At 60.5% G+C, this 18,694-nt stretch overlaps 2 protein-coding genes across 4 annotated transcripts in view; one reads left to right on the top strand and one right to left on the bottom strand.

The window, feature by feature from the left end:
- KDM8 (lysine demethylase 8) overlaps positions 1 to 12,870 on the top strand; it is a 23,294-nt gene extending 10,424 nt beyond the window's left edge. Inside the window, exons 1-7 of one of the 2 annotated variants that reach the window (XM_008685354.2) lie at positions 245 to 752; positions 2,551 to 2,717; positions 3,804 to 3,936; positions 6,190 to 6,237; positions 11,158 to 11,307; positions 12,018 to 12,110; positions 12,197 to 12,870. In XM_008685354.2, the coding sequence (XP_008683576.2) occupies positions 261 to 752; positions 2,551 to 2,717; positions 3,804 to 3,936; positions 6,190 to 6,237; positions 11,158 to 11,307; positions 12,018 to 12,110; positions 12,197 to 12,361 (1,248 nt within the window). In that variant the 5' untranslated portion in view covers positions 245 to 260 and the 3' untranslated portion in view covers positions 12,362 to 12,870. Of the gene's footprint in view, positions 1 to 244; positions 753 to 2,550; positions 2,718 to 3,803; positions 3,937 to 6,189; positions 6,238 to 11,157; positions 11,308 to 12,017; positions 12,111 to 12,196 lie in introns of those variants that run through there. The other variant, XM_040635191.1, reaches the window with a different exon arrangement.
- A 3,952-nt stretch (positions 12,871 to 16,822) lies between these two features.
- Positions 16,823 to 18,694, bottom strand: part of NSMCE1 (NSE1 homolog, SMC5-SMC6 complex component) — a 30,189-nt gene continuing 28,317 nt past the window's right edge. For both annotated transcript variants that reach the window (XM_008685215.2, XM_008685214.2), the window contains exons 6-8: positions 18,524 to 18,640; positions 17,443 to 17,563; positions 16,823 to 17,050 (exon numbers count right to left, since the gene is read on the bottom strand). In XM_008685215.2, the coding sequence (XP_008683437.2) occupies positions 16,971 to 17,050; positions 17,443 to 17,563; positions 18,524 to 18,640 (318 nt within the window). In that variant the 3' untranslated portion in view covers positions 16,823 to 16,970. The remainder of the gene's footprint in view (positions 17,051 to 17,442; positions 17,564 to 18,523; positions 18,641 to 18,694) is intronic.

Genomic DNA, 18,694 nt, shown 5'->3' with positions numbered 1-18,694 from the left:
CTCTTTATTGGACATGTCATTTGCAAATCCCCCCCCCCCCCATTCAGTAGGTTGCCTTTCCAAATGTATATTTTTAAACTCAGTGGTTGACGTTTTGGCCACTGGATGTCATCACAGATCTAGCTTGCCCCCAACCCCCCCCAAGTTTGATTTTATGAAAACCTACAAACGTGCGTATTTAGGTGTCCAACATGGTTTTTTGCTCTAACTGTTCTTTCTTCCCCCTCCACCTTTCTCCGACTAGGCTGGCAGAGGGCCCCATGGCTGAAGACAACGGAGAGCCCCTGGCAGGAGCCGGCGCCCTCCAGGAGGCCCTCCGGGCGCTCCTGCCCCCCACGAAGGAGGAGCTGGTGCTGGAGCTCGGGGAGAAGGTGGAGCCCAGCGTGGTGCGGCTACTGCAGGAGGCCGCCGAGCTGTTCTGCCGGGGCCGCCGGAGCGAGTGTCTACAGGCCAGCGAGGTCATCCTGGACTACTCCTGGGAAAGACTCAACACGGGCCCGTGGCGGGACGTCCACAAGGACTGGCGCCGCGTCTATGCCTTCGGCTGCCTCCTGAAGGCCGTGTGTCTGTGCGAAGAGCCCGGGGACGCCCCCGCGGTGGCTGCGGCCCTGAAGGTCTGTGACATGGGCCTGCTGATGGGGGCAGCCATCCATGGGGACATCCTCATTAAAGTCGCAGCCGTCCTCCAAGTGCACCTTCCCTCGGGAAAGAGGCCTGGCCCAGGCCTGGCCCAGGAGCAGCACAGCACGAAGGTATCTGGGTGGGATTGTCGTCCGCCACACCTCACATGCCCCCACAGCCCCGTTTTTTTCTAGAAGGGAGGAGTTAGCTATCCCCAGGGGTGAGCCCTCACGGTATGCTGACTTTTGGCGGAAAATAGCATCTCTGCGGATTTAGAAATGGAACGGCTTGGTCTGTTTTCTCAGTTTTTCCCCCCACTTTCTGCAAAAGCAGTGCCCTTTCAGGAGAGTGAGGGTGGAAGCTCGGTGGCCCCCGAGAGCAGCCGCTTGAAGGGCTTGCGTGGGCCAGAGCTGCGGGCAGCCGTGACCCACCCCTTCCAGCCTGTTCTCGGTCAGCTGGCTGAAGCATCACCCGCTTTCCTGGCTGCCTCGCTGTCTGTGCAGCTGAGTCGGGGCGAGCTACTGCCTCCAGCCGCCTTCTGGTCCCGCGGCCGATCGGGCCCGCCCTTGAGGTCCTGGCGTGGGTGGTTCCCGGTATTTGGGGGCGCAGAGAACACCGCGCAGAGCTGAGGGCAGTGGCAGACGGGGCTTTAGGCCCCAGCGCTGGCACGCAGCCCTCAGTTGTGATACCGCTGGGCATGTCTGTTCGCCAGGAGGAAATAGGTCTGTGACACAGGCATGTGGGAAAGTGTTCCCCCTACCTGTGGTTAAAAAAAAAATTTTTTTTAAAGCAAGAACAGGAGGCAGCCATTTTTGGCCATGAAATGCTCAAAGTAGGTTTTCTGTAACACCCGGTGCTGCCAAGGACCCCCAGAAGGCCATGGGTGTGGCGCGTTGGTTAACCTTTCAGGGGACAGGGCAGACGTGCCTGTGCCCTTGGACCCAGGGGTTGCACTTTCCTTTCCCACGCCAAGTCTGTCCCAAGGGAACGTGGAGGTGGCCCCATCCCGAGGTGGTGCTCGTGGCATGGGTGGCATTGGGCAGTGTGTGTAGCTGAGGGGAGAGCTTATGCTCTGGAGTCAGCCTGCCTGAGTTGGCCAACCGTCTAGGCCCCTCCGTGTCCCCCCACATTCCCATGCCTATAAGGGGGTTTGCTCGGCGGCTCTCTGGAGCACCAGCGGTGGCCCACATGTGCCAGGAGCTAAGGGCACGATACGGAAGAGCCTGGGTTCTAGGAGGCGTCTTCTCTCGCACGGTGAGAAAGGTGGGGGAGACAGCTTCGCTCACACAGGGTGGTCGGGGAGGCCTCTTTGGGGTGTGACAACAAAAGCAGAGGGCATACAGGCCAAGTGCAGGCTAACGAGAGGCCTCGCGCCCAGCCTGCGGGGGCAGAGGGAGCAGACCCCCCCCCCCCCAGTCAGTGATCCTGGGCACTCTACGTGGGAGGGCTCCTCTCCCAGTTACGTAGCAGACGAGGAAACTGAGGCTCAGGTCACTCGGCTGGGAGGTGGTTCAGGAAGTTCTGGTGCAGCCGCTCCCACGACCTCGTGGGGCCAGAGCAGTGTCGTGCGGCCTGCTTTCCAGGGTGTCTCGTCCCGCACGTTCCTGCCGGGGCGTCAGAAACGGGCCAGGAACACGTGATCCAGGAAAGGGTCCTTTGAGTGCAGAGGGCGTTTGGGGTGGCGACTTCTCCTCTCCTGCGGAGTTTCTGTGAAAGCCGTACGTTCCATTCACAATTGAACAGACACTTGACATGAACTGGTAAAGAGAAAAGTCTGGATGTCGCCAGCGTGAATAGGAGGAGCAGCGGGGAGGGACAGTGGTAGCGCACGTCGGCTGCCGTTACCAAGGACGGTCAGCTAGCCTGCCGGGGATGCCGGCGCCCGGCCTGTGCCTCAAGTGTGAACTTCTCTGCGCTTGTCCCCACCAGAAAGCAAGGAACGACCCTGTTCCAGTTCCAGATGTGGCATCGGAGAGACCAGTCCCCCGGCTTCGCTGTCCGTCGCTCCAGCATTTCAGGAAGCAGTTTCTGGCTCCCGGGAGGCCTGTGATCCTGGAAGGAGTGGCGGACGAGTGGCCGTGCATGACCAAGTGGAGGTGGGTGGCTCTGCCCGTTCCAGCGCCCCCCGACCCAGGGACTCCCCGGTTCTGCCTCCCTTGGTCCCAAGGAAATGCAGCCTCACACACACGTCCCGACTGTCCCTGCGTGGATCGCTAGGCTTTAGCCAGGGATTACAGGTGCAGTGCTCCAAGTTCAAGGCAGAGGTGGAAAGCTCCATACCTTCCACCGCTCCCAGCTCCAAGCGGGTTCTAGTGAGTGCTCGCTTGGCCATGCGGCATGGCGTGAAGTCTGTTAGTGCCATTTTGCACAATCTGAGGCATTCCGTGGACCTTCCCAGGGGCCCTGAGGCTTAAGAGCAGAAGTAAGAACCCGAGACGTGTCCCCACCCCTCCAGGCGGGGCTCCCCTGAGCTTGCTCCCTCCTCACCTCTGCTCGGATGCGTGGTGGTGACCACAGGTCCGGCCACTGGACGGTGGCCGGCAGGCCGCAGCTGCAGAAAGGAGCAGGGATCTCTGAGGACGGCAGATCAGGTCCCCTGTCTCCGGTGGGTCGTGGAGGGAGTGGTTCCCGCCAAGGCCATGTGAAGGGTTCCAGCCGCAGGGGCCCACGTCCCGCACATGTTCGTTACGTGTTTTACTGCACACCAGCCACCACGATCGGCACTTGCCGTGTTTTCTCTCTCTCTGTCCTGCCTGGTTCCCATCCCATGGGACAGGTACTGTTATCACCCTGGCTTACAAATGGGCAGAGGTCCCCAGCCTGTCACGGACAGGGCCAGGCCTCCCGAGGTCAGAAACCAGCACCCCCACCGTGCTATCTGCTCTTCGCTCCAAGACAAGGTGAGCAGAGAGACAGCCGGGAGGCTCTCGGCCAGCGGGGCGATGGAACCGCCCTGCAGATACCTTGGCAAACCAGCCTCACCGGGTCTCTCTGCAAACCACGTGGCGCCAGTGGGCACGTCACCCCACGTGTCTGTGCCCGAGTGCGCTCCGCCAGTGAAGGGGCTGACAGCAATCTCTCCCCGTGGAGCTGTGTGGAGTCGAGAGGAGGCCAGTGTGGCCGAGGTGCCCGGCAGGTCTTAGCCAAAGTGACGATCGTGACCATGCGTATCTGTCTCATAGTTTGGAGTACATCCAAGAAATTGCCGGCTGCCGAACTGTCCCAGTGGAGGTCGGTTCCAGGTACACGGACGAGGAATGGTCGCAGACGCTCATGACGGTCAATGAGTTCATCAGCAAATACGTCAGGAATGAGGTATGTCGTCGTGCCTGCTGTCCCACAGCGCTTACGGTGGGGAGCACACAGGACATCCGGGCGCTGCAGGAGGGGCATTTGGAGGGGTCGGTAGGGGGGCCAGAGTGAGGAAGGCCAGCTGCAGGGCAGGAGGAACGCTGACTCATTTCAGGTCCTTTTTTTTTTTTTTTTTTTTGTACAATTCAGTGGTGTTTTTTTTAGCATCTTTATAAGATTTTGCAACCATCCCCACTATCTAATTCCAGAACATTCTCATCACTCCCCAAGAAATGCTGTAGTCATGAGCAGTCACTTCCTCTGCGACTGCCCCCCGCCCTGGTCCGCAGACAACCGCTAATCTTTCTGTTTCCGTGAATTTCCCAATTCTGGACTTTGCATAGAAACAGAATTGGACAGTATGTGGCCTTCTGCGTCCGGCCGCTGTCCACACCGCACTCTCAGGGCTGCCTGCTGTGGCTGGGTGATATCCCGGGGTGTGGACACACCACATTTTGTATATCGTCCACTGATGGCCGTTCAGGTGGTCTACACTGGCTGGTGTGAAACGCGCCACTGTGAACGTTCCCGTCCAGTTTCTGTGTGGACATCTGTTTTCGTTCCTCTCAGGTATATACTAGATACGGAATCGCTGGGTCAGGTGGTGACTCTGTGGCCGTTTTGAGGAACTGCCAGACGGTTTCCAAAAGCCGCTGTGCCGTGCTATCATGTCTGATTGTTCACAGTAAGGGCCGGGGGTGGCTTCCCTTTCCTGAGGCCCGGGTGGCAGAGAATGTAGCCTGTGTGCCCTGGAGTTCCCGAAGCATTCCTCTGGGCTCCAAAGGGAAGCCTGCACGCGGCGTAAGGACCCTTAAGGGGAGGGCCTGTCCACCCAGCATCCACAGTCCCGGCTGCCCTTCCTGGCCTGGAGAACAGAGTCCTTCCCGAGGTCAGGGAGTCTCGAATCTGTGGTCTGTGATTGTTCACACACTTCCTAGCAACCCACACCCGAGGCAGCCCCAGGCCCAGCCCCTGGAAAGTTCTGATCCGGTTTCATCGTGGGTCCGGTGCAGTCCAAGGGCCCGGGGGATGACCATGCCGGCTGACAGTTGAAAACACGGAAGAGTAAACTGCGGAAAGCTCTAGGCGCAGCATGGTCAGCGCCGGGCTAACCTGAGATAGCATCTTTGGGCTAGATCTCCGTGACAGCAGAGATCACACAGATCCGGCCCTGCCCACCTCGGAGCCCTGGGCCTGGCTTGTTGTGACCTTTAAAGTCGTCAGGAAGGGAAGGGAGTGAGGGAGAGGGCTGGAAGCACAGAGAGCCTCGAGGGATTCTAGAGAGAAGCTGCCATCTCCTTCAACACGGCGTGAGCCTCAGAGCCCGTGAGACCCAGGCCGGCTGGGCTCTGGCTCTGGTTGGGGGGGTGGGGCCCGACCTCCCACGTGCTCCACCCCCAGTGACCCTTCCAGAGCCCGTACCACCTCCCAAGAAGGGCTGGAGCCTCGTGGAGCCCAGTTTGTAAGGCACTGAGCTTTTCATCCGTCTGATGGCACGAGTGTTCACAAAATGATCATGTCCGGGGAGTGCGGGCCAGGATGTCGGAAACGGGTGCTCACGGTTGGGCTGGGAAGACAGTACGTGGTTAATTTTGGGAACAGAAGCTGGCAGAAGCTATTAGAATTCAAAATGCACACACTCCTTGACGCAGATGTTCTATTTTTGAGGGAACATAAATATAAGGACCAGAACATTAGGGTGTTTATGGAAACACCGGCTAGATAACCTGACCGTCCACCAGCGGGGGATGGTTGAATCAATGATGTGTCCTGCCTATAAAACATGTGCCGTCAAAAAAAATGAGGCAGATCTGTACGTACTGCCCTGAGGAGATATCCGTGAGCTCGTCATCCAATGACACAAAGATTTCAAAGTAATACATATAATACGATTCCGTTTTTATGTATAAAAGAAATCCTCACGTGTGTGCGGCCTCTTCATTTTCTTGGGGGGAAACCGAGTCTGGGGCAGTCCCTACACAGGCGGCCCCAGATCCCGAGTCTCCCCAAGGCCCAGCCCTGCCGGCGAGAGGGAGGGCCTCGCGTTCGCCCCCGGGGCAAAGAGGGGGCAGAACGGGACAGGACGCAGTGGTGGCCCTTGCCAGCTGGCGGCCTGTGGCTGGGGTGCGCCCGGCGCCGAGAGCCAGTGGAGTGGTAGGTCCCGGAGGGCGGTGCTTACGACTAACCGGGCTATTTCTGTGTTTGTCTTCTGCGGAGTCGTCGAGGGACGTCGGGTACCTCGCGCAGCACCAGCTCTTTGACCAGGTAAGTCTGCCCACGCTCCTCTGTGCTTGACGCCCCCACCTGTGCCACCTCCCTTCCTGGGCTCTGAGCTCTGAAGGGCTCTAGCAGCCCCGGGGACCACACACAGGGCTGGCGCCCATGTCCCCTCACCAGCGGGCGGCAGGAGAGTAGACGAGGCTGCCGGGTGGTGAGCGGGAGACTGCTCGTGCCGACCCCAGGACCCCAAGCCTGGGGTGGGGCGGTGAGGCAGCCACGGCATCAGAAGGAGGTGGCCCCAGCAGATGGAGCCCGAAGCCTGAGCAGGGGTGGCAGGACCCGAGGAGTGGGTCCTGGAGAGCCAGGAGTAAGGTGGCCGGCTATGACCGGACCCGGAAAGAGCCAGTCGCTGCCTTCCTTGACTGTGGGTTTTCCAGGGGGTTCCTGGCACTGTCCTTATCCCATCGGTTGTCAGCTCATGAGACCGTGTCCCCACGGCTGGGCCTGAGCACTCCTGGCAGGGGCCGGGTTCAGTTCCTGTGGGTCCCCAGCCCTGGTCGGCTAGACTGAAGACCCTCAGGACAGACTGGTTGAAGGCTCAAAGCGGAGGGGGTCTCAGGCTGGGGCTGAGAGGAAGAGCAGGGCTCAGCCAGGCCAGAGGCGGGAGGACACTGCAGGGAGAGGCGCCTCCCACACCAGGGCTGGCGGCGCACTCTGAAGCGGGCCCCACGTGGGGGTGCGTCCACCTGCCTGGGAGGGCGCGTTCAGCAGAGCAAAGCAAGAAGGCCGAGAGGGAGCCTGGGCCCCAGCTGGGCGAGCCTTGAAGGCCAGACCAAGAACTCGGATTTATCTGCAAGGCCGCAGGGAGCCCTGGGAAGTTTCTGAGCAGGAAGGTCCAGGTTAGAGGAGGTAGTCCCAGGAGAGCCGGGCGGTTGTGCGGGAGAGTGCCCGGGGGGACGGAAGTCCCACGCCAGCTCTTTCTCCCTCACCGGTCAGCACCAAGAAGGGAGCATCACAGGGGGGCCCCACCAGCGCCCCGGGAGCTGACAGCAATGCAGGCTGGCTCCCAGCCCCCACCCTGGCAGCGCCTGTCCCACACACCCACACACCTGGGGCCCCGAGCACACGGTGAGGGGGGCCTCACGCACAATGCATTCCTGGGACCCCGGGGGCTCCCGGCTGCAGGGAAGTGAGACGCGCTGTGGACAGAGGGAGCTGCGCTCCGGTGAGGACAGGAGGAAGTCAGCGCCCCAGAAGATGAACCACGCGTGTGGTGGTCAGACCGTGTGTGGTTTCTCCTTCTACAGCTTGCAAAGCATCTAGAATGAGTACGAATACTCATCATCAGGAGAAAAAAGAGACTTTATTTTTAAACGTAGGCACAACGGGGGAACAAAGTGAAGTGGAGCGCGATTGCCTTCCTCGTTCTCAGAGCTGTCTGGTGAGGCTGGAACAGTCTGACGGCTTATCCCGGGGAGATCATCAGACAGTTTGGCCTGTGCACCCCCCTGCCCTGTCCCCCACTCACTTCACTCTGTCCTGGGAGCGGGGAGGGGCCGGAACGCTGCCCCCAGGTCCTAGGCTTCCCCGGGGCCCCTCTGCACCCTGCTCTGGGCCCGGCCCTGGGGCGACAGGGTAAGGAAGAGTCGCCTTCCCCCCCACCCACCCCAGTGGACCTGAAATCCAAGGACATCAGCTGGGGACGAGCGCCCCCAAGAGAAGAACGGAGGCAGCCTTGTGGAGGTGGCTGGGCGGGAAGGAGGGCTCTTGAGAGCCATGGGCGGGAAGGGGTCTCCAGGAGCTGAGACCTCAGTGCGACTCAGAGACCAGCAGCCTCCAGCCACCGGGTGGGGTGGATGTCTTGCCCATTTTTTTATTGGGTCGTTTGTCTTTTGAGTGTTAGGAGTTCTCTGTGTACGTTCTGGGGATAAGCTAGTGGTCGACTATAAGCGCCGTATTTTCTGCCAGTCCTGAACTTTCTTCTTTTATCTAAAAGGAGACAAGAGGGGGGGCATGCCAGCCAGGGGGCCAGCAGGAGCGGACTTGCCCCCGGAGCGGGGCCAGAGCCAAGTGCCTGGCGGGGAGGGAAGTAGCAGGTGTGGCTGGAAGAGGAAGGAGGGTCTTCTTCCCGCTCGGGGCAGCGTGGGAGGGTTGCAGTGTTTCTCAGATGGCCGAGGCCCCGTCCCAGAGGGGAATGGAAGGCGGGTAGGTGGGGGAGCGGGGAGACCCCCAGGAAGCTGCTGCCATAGTCCAGGGAGAGCTGATGCCCGGGGAAGCGGACAGGTTCCAGGTTGGCGCCAACTGCTGGCATTTGGACACAGGTGGTTGGGTGTGGTCGAGGGAAAAGGAGCAGTCAAGGAAATCTCTAGACTTGAGACCCGAGCACCCGTTCTGGAGCCGAGGAATCCAGGAGGGACCTCGCTGGTGTCTCAGCCAGGCCAGGTGGGGCTCCGCAGGAATGCCCAGGCAGGGCAGCACTGGGCCTGGGCGAGGACAGGGGTTATGCCCTGCAGGGGGCAGATCCGGGTCAGTCAGGGCCCAAACCACAGCCAAGGGCGAGCTGGGGCATGACTCTGCCAGGTCTGCCCCTCGGCTGGGGCTACTCTCACTGCCTGTCCTGATAGGGGACCCAGGTCCAGTTGGGGCTGTGCCAGCCTCCAGGAGCCTTCGCGCCTGAAATTCAAGGGACCGGAGCAGGTGGGGCCGGGGTGGGCTGCTGTCTCTTTCCCAGGCCTCCCGAAGTAGGACTTGTAGATCCCTCCTCCTGTCCTCTCTGAAGGGAAGGGGGACTCTCAGCCAGCAGGCCCCTCCTGTGCCATCCCAAGTGACCAGCCTGCCCCCTGACCTCAGTCACACCTCCGGGGGGCCCTGTGAAGCCACAGGAAAACCCGCCTCCCTGTCCTAGAGCAGCCATTTTCCATTTTACTAGAACCAGAAGCAGCAGTTTTAGAAGCAGAAGGCAAAGTGCCAGATGGGTTTTAAGACGAACCAAGATCCTGAAGACATTTTAGCTTTTGGAAGGCCACCTGGGTCTTTCTCTCGGGTTCCCAGAGGTGTGTTTTCCCCTCTGCTGCCCAGAGTGCCACCTGATAGGCCCCTGCACTACTCTCCGGGACCTTCTCTGCCTCCACGAAGCTCAAGGGCTCCCACCCAAAACCTCTTGCCCAAAAACCTCGTACTGACTTTTCTCCAAAGGACCCCACGTTGTGGGAGATTGTGGCCACCACGCTAGGCCTCCCTTTAAATACTGGTCACATCCTAGGAGCATTCCTTCTCTTTGGTGTGGGGCGGGTGGGGGGGGGTCTCNATGGAGAAGCAGGAGGTTCCCAGAGGCCTTGGGATCTCCTGCCGCCACCACCCCCACCCGGCCCCACCAGCCGACAGGACAGGGGACCCCAGATTGGGAACTTGAACGCTAGCGCAGAGCAGTGGACACAGCAGCATTTCTGTATTTCTGCACAGGCTGTTTGAGACAGAACAGCCTGAGGTCCCTGCAGGGAGAACATTCCAGCCATTCCTAGGATCAATCAATGGCTTCTTGGCCACACCCTGACCTTGGAGCAGCCACGACTGAAAGAATAGCAAAAGTCTGCCTGCAGCTGCCCCTTCAGAGCAGGGAGACGTCCCTCTTAAAGTACCGGAGGAAAGTAGCAGAGGGGTCCCCATTGCCACCCATTAGGGACCAGACTTCGGTTTCTGTGGAATTTCCCCGGCCTTCAAGCCACCTGCCCGTTCAGTAGGCAGTCTTAGAGGTTTGGGGCTGCAGGGGGCCATGGGGGCCTGGCCTCCGTGGGAGAGAACCGGCCTCCATGGGAGAGAACTGGCGTCCGATGGTGAGTGAACAGGCCCCTGGCCAGGCTTCAGAAGGCCCGGCCAGGGTTATACCAGCAGAGCTGGCCCGCGGCCCCCTCCCCAGGGTGTCCGGACCCCTCATCAGCCCTGAGCCGGGGTGCTGGGGCCCCCTCTGCTGGGTGCAGCCCCAGCTGGGCTTTCCAAAGGCCCAGACAGGGAGCGGGAAGGACTCAGGGCTAGAAGAAAACTCCAGGGGGACACGTGCTTGCTGTCTGAAAGCACCCTGGTCAGCAGGTCAGGGACGGCGGCCGGGGCAGGGGAGCCCACAGCGCCTCCCTTGTATCAAAGTCATTTCTGTGTAGTATCTGGTTTTTGCCCTGTGATTATTTGTTTAGCTTATGTACCGGGATCCTTATTATTTTTCCTTGTTATTTTGTACGCGCCGTCCACACTAACCCTCGTATCCCACAGTGCAAAAGTTTCTCCCTTTATTGGCCTTTGTATTCATGAACGCATTTAAAATGCACACATGGTGACCGCTTTCTCCTTAGTCCATTTTGGGGAATCTTCCTTTCCCAAGATTTGATAAATTCCCAACCCCGTTTTCTTTCTGGTTTTTCTTCAATTTGATTTTCAAAAATGTGGCATTCTGCAGAACATCGCGAGCGGCTGTATTTTTAAGTGCAGAGCCGTGCTATCAGGTTTTCAAACAGGAAACGATAAAATGCACACGACAGGGAAACAAATCTGGACATAAAATTATATATAACTCTTTCCTAATAATTATATATTTATTTACTGTTCCTTTTTTAAAAATTTTTTATGTATTTATTTGAGAGAGAGAGAGAGCACGCGAGCGAGCTTGCATAGGGAGAGGGACAAGCAGACTCCATGCTGAGCACAGAGCCCAACATGGGGCTTGATCTCAGGAGATCACGACCTGAGCCGAAGTCAAAATTCGGATGCTCAACCGACTGAGCCACCCAAGCGCCCCTGTGTATTTATTTTTTTAATTGGGTTTTCAGTTCCCGCACAGTAAGACGCAGACACAGTCGTGTCGTTACCTAACAAGGCCGTGTGTGTTTGGCCCTCCCATGAGATGGTCCGTTGACTTTGGGGCTGGTGTGTCCCTGGCCGGGGCTCGGCCTCCCACCTGTGCTCTGACCCCCACAGATCCCGGAGCTGAAGCGGGACATCAGCATCCCCGACTACTGCTGCCTGGGCGACGGGGAGGAGGAAGAGATCACCATTAATGCCTGGTTTGGTCCCCAGGGAACCGTGTCCCCCCTTCATCAGGACCCTCAGCAGAACTTCCTGGTCCAGGTGGGAGTTGCTCCAGAGTGTTGGCCTCACGGCCCTATGTGGCATGGCCCTGTGATCTGTGTTTAAACACCAGAGAGAGGACAAAAATGAAAAGAGAGAGATGGTACCAGGCCGCCTGTGGGGCTCTCCCTCCGGCAGGGGCTGCTTCCAGATGTGGTTCCGGGACCAGCAGCCCGGGGGATGGTGGTTGCACCACTCAGGCAGAGCAGGGCCGGGGCGCCGTCTGGGGACAGAGCGAGTGCCCTCTGCCTTCTCCCCACCCCCCACCCGCCCGTCCATCGGGACCAGGCCGGTTTCCCCCACCGGCACCTCTCCCCAGATGAGGCCCGGCTTCTCAGCCACCAGATGGTGTGTCCTGAGACCCAGAGAGAGGAGCGGGTGTGTTTATTGCAAGGGGAGGGGCATCTGTTGTAAAACCTTCTTATTTTTTACAAAAAACATGAACGCTGGCCCTGTCACCTATTAGCCTGGTGACCTCGGGCCACTCTGGCTAGCCTCTATAGTTCTTGATCCGTAATATATTTGGAGGCTAAACCGACACCTGGCCCGGAACGTGCGTGGCAGGGATGGGGCAGTCTGGGTGCAGGGAACAGCACGTGGAAAGGCGCGGAGAGGTGCGGGAGGCTGGGGGGTTCAGGGACCTGTGGTCGGTGGGGGGCCAGCCCTGGCCTGGGGGGCAGCAGCGGAGTGACCAGTCACCGTCTACCCAGGTGATCGGCAGGAAGTACATCCGGCTGTATTCCCCGCAGGAGTCAGAGGCCTTGTATCCGCACGAGACGCACCTTCTCCATAACACGAGCCAGGTGGGTGCTCGGGGACCCCGTGTGACGCTGCGGATGGTGTCCCCGTCCCTGGAGACCAGGCACGTGACGGCTTGGATTTTCCTCAGGTTGACGTGGAGAATCCCGACCTGGAGAAGTTCCCCAAGTTTGCCAAGGCCCCGTTCCTGTCCTGTGTCCTGTCTCCCGGAGAGATCCTGTTTATCCCGGTTCAGTACTGGCACTACGTGCGGGCTCTGGACTTGAGCTTCTCGGTCAGCTTCTGGTGGTCGTAGCGAGGTCCCGGGTGCGAGGGTCTGAGACGCGTTCCCTGGTCCACGCCCAGCATCTAGAGTGAGCCAGAGCCGGCCTGTGCCGGAGCCTTCGCTGGGGACCAGGCTGGGTGCTGCACGGACACGGGGCGAGGGCACAGCGAGGTGCACGCTCCAGGCCAGGTGCACACAGCAGGGGCGGGCGGGCGGGACCCCAGGAGGACACTGCAGGCCCACACCCCGCCTGGAGAGCCTGGGCATCGTGAGGCCTGAGGTAGCGGGGACACGGGCCGGCACTGTGTGCGGCAGTAGAGGGTGGGCTCTGAGCTCGGCTGCCTGGATTCCAACCCAGGCCCTTGGCTTACTTGCCGTGGAATAGTTGCGACGGTTACATCACCGTGTGTGTGTCTCCGTGTGGAAAACGGCAGCTCGAGCACCCACCACGGAGAGTCCGAGAGGCGGTGCGCGGACAGAGTCCGGCAGGTCCACGAACGTTAGCTGCCGTCTGATCTTAATAAATCCTATGACTGCCACCGACTTGTTTGTCATGACTGGCCCTGACAGGAGAGCCCCAACCCACACACTCTGGAGGTGGCACTGGTCACGGGCGAGGGTCCCTCTCGGCACGCGGGACCCGTGGCGGGGAGTCTGGGGAGGTGACTGTTGTCATTATGGCCATGGCCATCTCCCAGCCTGTATTTTCAACTGTGCCCCCTCGCAGCAGCCAGTCCCCGCATCATGAAACAACCCTCAGCGGCACCCAGGAGCCCCCCTCCTGTCCCTTGGTCTCATCCATTCTCCTCTTGCGGAGAGCCTGCCGCCTGGGGGAGTACATGGCCCTGCGGGTCAGCTCCATGGCCCTGCAGCGCCAGGGCCCACAGGATCCGAGGCCCCAGGGAAGATTCTGGCAAGCTGGGAACCAGCAAGTGCAATTCCCGCAGCCGGGGCCTGGCTAACACGCGGACCCTTGGGTAAGCGAGAGCAGGGATGGGGAAACATCGGCGGGCAGCTGGAACTTGAGCCGCTCGCGTCCTCCACAAGCAGGCCAGGGCGTCTGAGCTTTATCACGCGGGGCTTGGGGGGGCTGCAGAGTTTGGAGCAGGGAGACCATGAGTATATGCATGGAGCAGGCGGACTGTTGGCAGGGCGGGGGCCAGGGGGAGCCTGACCCCTGCGGGGAGGCGGTGGAGCTAATGTGGAGTGAGGTCGGGGCGCGGTGGGGGCACAGAGGGCAGAGGCAAAGGCCAGCTCTTTGGGAAGTGAAACGGAGGGCCCTCTGCGGAGACTGCTCATTCCCCCATCTGGAGTTATTAATAGCTCTTTGCCTCACTTTTCAGATGAACAACTTATACCAACCAGATATCAATGCCACTGAAGGTAGCAGGGCATAAAATAGGAATGCCGCTGCATCTGGCACGCTGGCCATGCGTAGGGGGCCATAACTCGGGGGCCTGCCTGCATCCCTCACAGCGCCCCCGCCACGGCCACTGTGTGGCTGCAGCCCTTCCGGTCCCTCTCCCCCAGCTGGCGGCCCCACTGCTGCTCCAGCCGCCGTTCTCAACCACAATGTAGTGCTTCTGAAGTTAGGGACCAGAGGACACAGGCATTAAAACATGACATGGAGGCCTGGCCGCCTCCAGCAAATGTCACTTGTCAGGTGGGAAGACAGCAAAAGACGAAGTCTTGATGTGCCCTCGGGGCCAGGCTGCAAGGCCGCCAGCAACGGCGGCGAGCCAGAGAGCTGGTTTCGCTCTGGGGAGCGTGGACTCGAGTCCGCTTGGAAGACGAGTGCCCACCAGCTGTTCGCCGAGCCAAGGATGGGCAAGCATGGGGCCGCCGTCACTCACCCACCCGAGCTGCAGGGGCCTGTCCGATGCAGGCACTCCCCTCCAGACAGAAGGGACAGTGCAGTAAGGTGCAGATCGTGGCGAGGGCTGTGAAGGGACCAGGACGGGGGGACAGGGAATGGGACTTACCATAGACGACATCTGAGTAGCCGAATGACCAGGAGGCCAGAACTGGTCATGAGGTTTGAAGAGCTCCCAGCAGCAGGTGCAGCAGCCCGGGAGCAGGAAGGCTCTGGCACTGGGGGAGAGGAAGAAGGACTGCACCAGCAGGGGGAGGGACGAGGGCGTGGAGTCATGGGGATGGGTCTGCGAGCTGCTATGAGAAGGGCTGGCACGGTGAGCCCGGAAAACAGGAGAGCCGTTGACTGTCATTTGTCCCATTGGTAGTTCCCAGAGTGACTGAGTCAGGGGTGTCGGCAGGGAGCAGAGGGTGGAAGACAGGCCGGGCAGGGAGGTGGACAACGGCCCGATCCCAAAAGCCTCGAGTGCCAGACACAGTCTTCAGAATTGCATGTGTGAGGGTTTTGTCGGGTGCTGTCAAGGAGTCCTCGGGAAGTTCACGTTGGGATCAACACAGGGAGACTGAGAGCCGGGGAGCCGTGTCCCCCAGCGGCCAGGTGCTTAGAGCTTCTGGAGTCGCAGCTAGGACTCGCCTGCACCTGAGTGGTACGACCCTGCCCCTCCTCAATGGCCAGACCACCTGCCCAGGCAGACAGGAAGGAAGCGGCTGTGGGACCCTCCCCTCCCCGGCCCTCCCAAACCCCCAACTCCAAGGTCCATCCTTTCTCCACTGGTTTTCCTGCCTTCCTGTCATCTCTGCAGGCTTGTATGCTTCCAAGAAAGCCTTTCCCTGGTTAAGCCGGATGCTTTCCGTTGCCTGCCTGTCCCCCACACAGTCGGGGGCACCCATGGGGCTCCATCGGTGGGCTGCTGTTTGCCTCCTGAGGGCTGCGCCGGGATCCCAGGCTGGCTCCCAGAGGCTCCAGTTGGAAGCATCCTCACTGCCTGGGAGCTGGGTGACGAGACCCACCTGAGGCTGGGAGGGTGAGTCTCCCACCCGCCAGCATCATTTGACCACACGTCCTAGATGCTAGATGCCCCCTGTGCACTGGGCTTATGGAACAGACCACAGGGGAGGCCACCTGCCCATTTGGTGCCAAGTCCATTCTCCGTTTGCCTGATAAGAGGGAGATAACTCTGTGGCTCAGAGGCAAGCCCCGATGTGCCGATGCCAACCGGACTATCCCGTCCCCACCTCCCTAAGTATCCAGGGGGGAGCTGTGACCACGAGGGTGTTTGGTGGGGCAGGCGAGCCAGTTAATGAGACACGCCCTCTTCCTCCCAACACTGGCGCATTGGTGTGTGAGGCCTGGAAGGATGGCCAGCAGGAAGAAAGTGGCTGGATTTTCTGGGAGACCGTCTTGCAGGCCCCGAGCACAAGGCCAGCTCAATGAAAATCCAGCAGAGGCAGCAAGGTGGCTGCTTGGTGACCTCACTGGACCCTCCAGGTCAAGCCTCTCCTGAAGGACCCCGTCTGGCCAAGTCGTTCCCTGTTTTAGGCAGACGGGGTCGGGTTGACGGATATTGGGGTAGAAGAGACAGACGGGGGCGCCTGGGTGGCACAGAGGTTAAGCGTCTGCCGGCGATCTGGGATCGAGCCCCACATCAGGCTCTTCTGCTATGAGCCTGCTTCTTCCTCTCCCACTCCCCCTGCTTGTGTTCCCTCTCTCGCTGGCTGTCTCTATCTCTGTTGAATAAATAAATAAAATCTTTAAAAAAAAAAAAAAAGAAGAAGAGACAGACGGGAGTCAGAAGTGTGGCAGGTGTGATGAGCAGGACGTGTGGGGAGATGGGGCCAAGGGCTGGAAGCCGGGACAAGATCCAGAGAGTGGCCGGGGAGCCGGCCAGTGGCGGGACAAGGAGGGAAAGCGCGCAGGCCAAGGGCACAATGCGTGCAGGGGCTCAGCGGCCAGGAACAGAGGGCGCTTTCGGAATGGAAGGAAATGCCATGTGCGGCAAAGCGGGCCCGGAGAGGTGGTGAGATGGGCCTCAGCACCGGCCTCATGAATCCTCAGTCCGCACCTGAGCCCTGGGGCAGTGGGGCTGCCAGGTCTACAGTGGGCACACTGCGCTGACTGGGGTGGTGGGCAGATTGCTGCGATGGAAGAGCCCGGAGCAGGTGGGCCGGCTACAGCCAGGAGCAGAGCTGGCACAGGAGGAGGCAGGTGGCCTGGACAGGGTTTGGTGGCTGGTTCGCTGCAGGAGAGCCAGGGAGGAGGGGGCCTCTAGGCCGACAGGACGGCTGATGGTGGGGCTGCCCGCTACCAGGCAGGGGTGGAGGGACCCACTGAGGAGAGCAGCCTTGGGCCCGGCCCGCCAGCCACCTGCCTACCAAGCAAGCTCTGGGCTGTGGGGGGCTGGGGAGGACTGGGCCGGCCAGTGTCGATGTGACAAGTGACCCAAGCCGGGGGCTGAGGCAGAGCCGCCGGGTGGGTGTCGTGCAGGAGGAGCTCTGCCAGCTTCCCCTGCTGGGCCCCAAGCCAAGGGGTTCTCTGTTATCCGCAAGCCCAGGGAAGGACTGGCCACCACGGGAAGCCTCCTGGGGGCGCACAACTGCAGACCGAGGGTGCAGACAGAGGACTCCTTAGTAACTTTTATTCCAAACCTGCTCACAAGTGAGTACAAAGACCGGGGTTCGGGTGCAATGTGAAACACTGATGCCTGTCTCCCAAACAGGGCTTGTCCGCTGTCCCCCGAAGGCAGCGAGCCCTGTGTCAGCGCGCCGGCTAGTGCTGCCTGGACCGCAAGGACCTCTTGCTGACCTTGGAGGGCCCAGCCTCCCGCTCCTTCTCGGGGTCGAAGACTTCTGTGCACGGAAAAGGCCGGAAGGTACCGTGAGTGGCAGCGCCGGGCGCACACACGGCACAGCCGCTCAAGGCTACAGCTACGTGTCGCCTGCCGAGGGCTCTGTCCTCGCCCCTCCCTGCTGATCCCCTCCACGCCGCAGCCGGGAAAGGGGGTCACCTCCCATCCCAGGACGGCTGCCAGTGGGGGACTTATCTAGACCACACCCTCCCCTCCCTGGGAGTTCTCCTGGGTCCCGCAGGAACCGCTTCAGCACGTGGGTTCGGCTCACACAGACCCGCACACGCAAAGCCCTCGCCTGAGCGCTCCCCGTCCCCAGGTGTCCCTCAGTCCCACCAGCCAGCCCCTCCCCGAGGCCGGGGGACAGCCCCCGAGCAGCGCAGGGACGCGAACCTGGTATCTCGTGGGGCCAGTAGTCATTACAGTGGGGGCAGCGCGGCTCGAGACTGGGCTGGAAATACTTGGCCACGCAAGGTAAGTGCATCCTGATCCCACACGTCTCGCAGCTTTGACCCTGAAACCAGAAAGGCGACGGCGTGGAGCTTCGCGCACACCTCCGTGTTCACAAGCCTTCCGCAAACGGCAAGGAAAACGACCAGCAGGCTCCAGATGAACAAGGATAAGCCCAGAGCCCTCAGCACAAGGGCTTGCAGGAATTGTTATTAAAAAATTCTGAGAAATGAATGTAGATGAAAGACACTCAACACTCTAACAGCGGGGCGCCTGGGGGGCTCAGTCAGGTAAATATCTGCCTTCAGCTCACGTCACGATCCCAGGGTCCTGGGACCAAGCCCCATGTCGGGCTCCCTGCTCAGCAGGGAGTCTGCTTGTCCCTTTCCCTCTGCCGCTCCCCGCTCCCCCACCCACTCTTTCTCTCCCTCTCTCTCAAATAAATAGAAATCTTAAACAAAAACCAAAACTCTGACAGCCAGAGCGCGATGGTGGTGGGAAACTCGGGCTCCCGGTGCGCACAGGCCCTCGGAGCGTGCGGGACCGTGCATGGCTTCAGCCTTCCCGAAGGCCGTCTGGCAACGCGGATCAAAGGCTGTAGGAAAACCTGTGTACGCTGTGCCAGAAATTGCTCTTCCGGGAATCCAGCCCCAGGAAACGACCCCAGGTGCCCGAGGGTACCTGTGCAGAGGCTCGTCGGAGCGTAGAGCTGAGAGTCAGAAAGAGGAAACCCAAATGTCCAGCGCTGGCCCCCCGCAGTGAAGCCCCGCCAAGCGGGCAGCATAAAGCAGAACGGCAGCGGCCACTAGAGCCAGATGTTCCCCACACCCCCGCTAAGACGACCCGGGCTGCACACACAGCTCCGAGAGCCCTGGACTAGAACCGAGGACCAGGGAGGAGAGGCGGGCGCGCGTGTGGTCGTCCTCAGACACTTCGAGGGGATGGCCTGCGTGTGCCCATGCCAGAGGCGGGGCTGGGAGGCCTCGGAGCCCGGGGAGCCGGCACACACCCCGCCGCCCGGTACCTGGATGAGGAGGCTGTGGCAGATGTTACAGATCTTCACGGCGTCGGGGTACGTCTCGCGGATGTACTGCTCCATCTCCAGGATGGCCCGGCTGTGCAGGGTGAACTCCCCTTCCTTCTGCAGGACAGAACAGGACGCCGCAGTGTCTCAGCCCCTGGCATGCCGGCCCCT

Source organism: Ursus maritimus, unplaced genomic scaffold (assembly GCF_017311325.1).
Source record: "Ursus maritimus isolate PB19 unplaced genomic scaffold, ASM1731132v1 scaffold_2, whole genome shotgun sequence".
NCBI classification, from domain to species: domain Eukaryota; kingdom Metazoa; phylum Chordata; class Mammalia; order Carnivora; family Ursidae; genus Ursus; species Ursus maritimus.
This window is presented reverse-complemented; position numbering and strand designations above follow the sequence as displayed.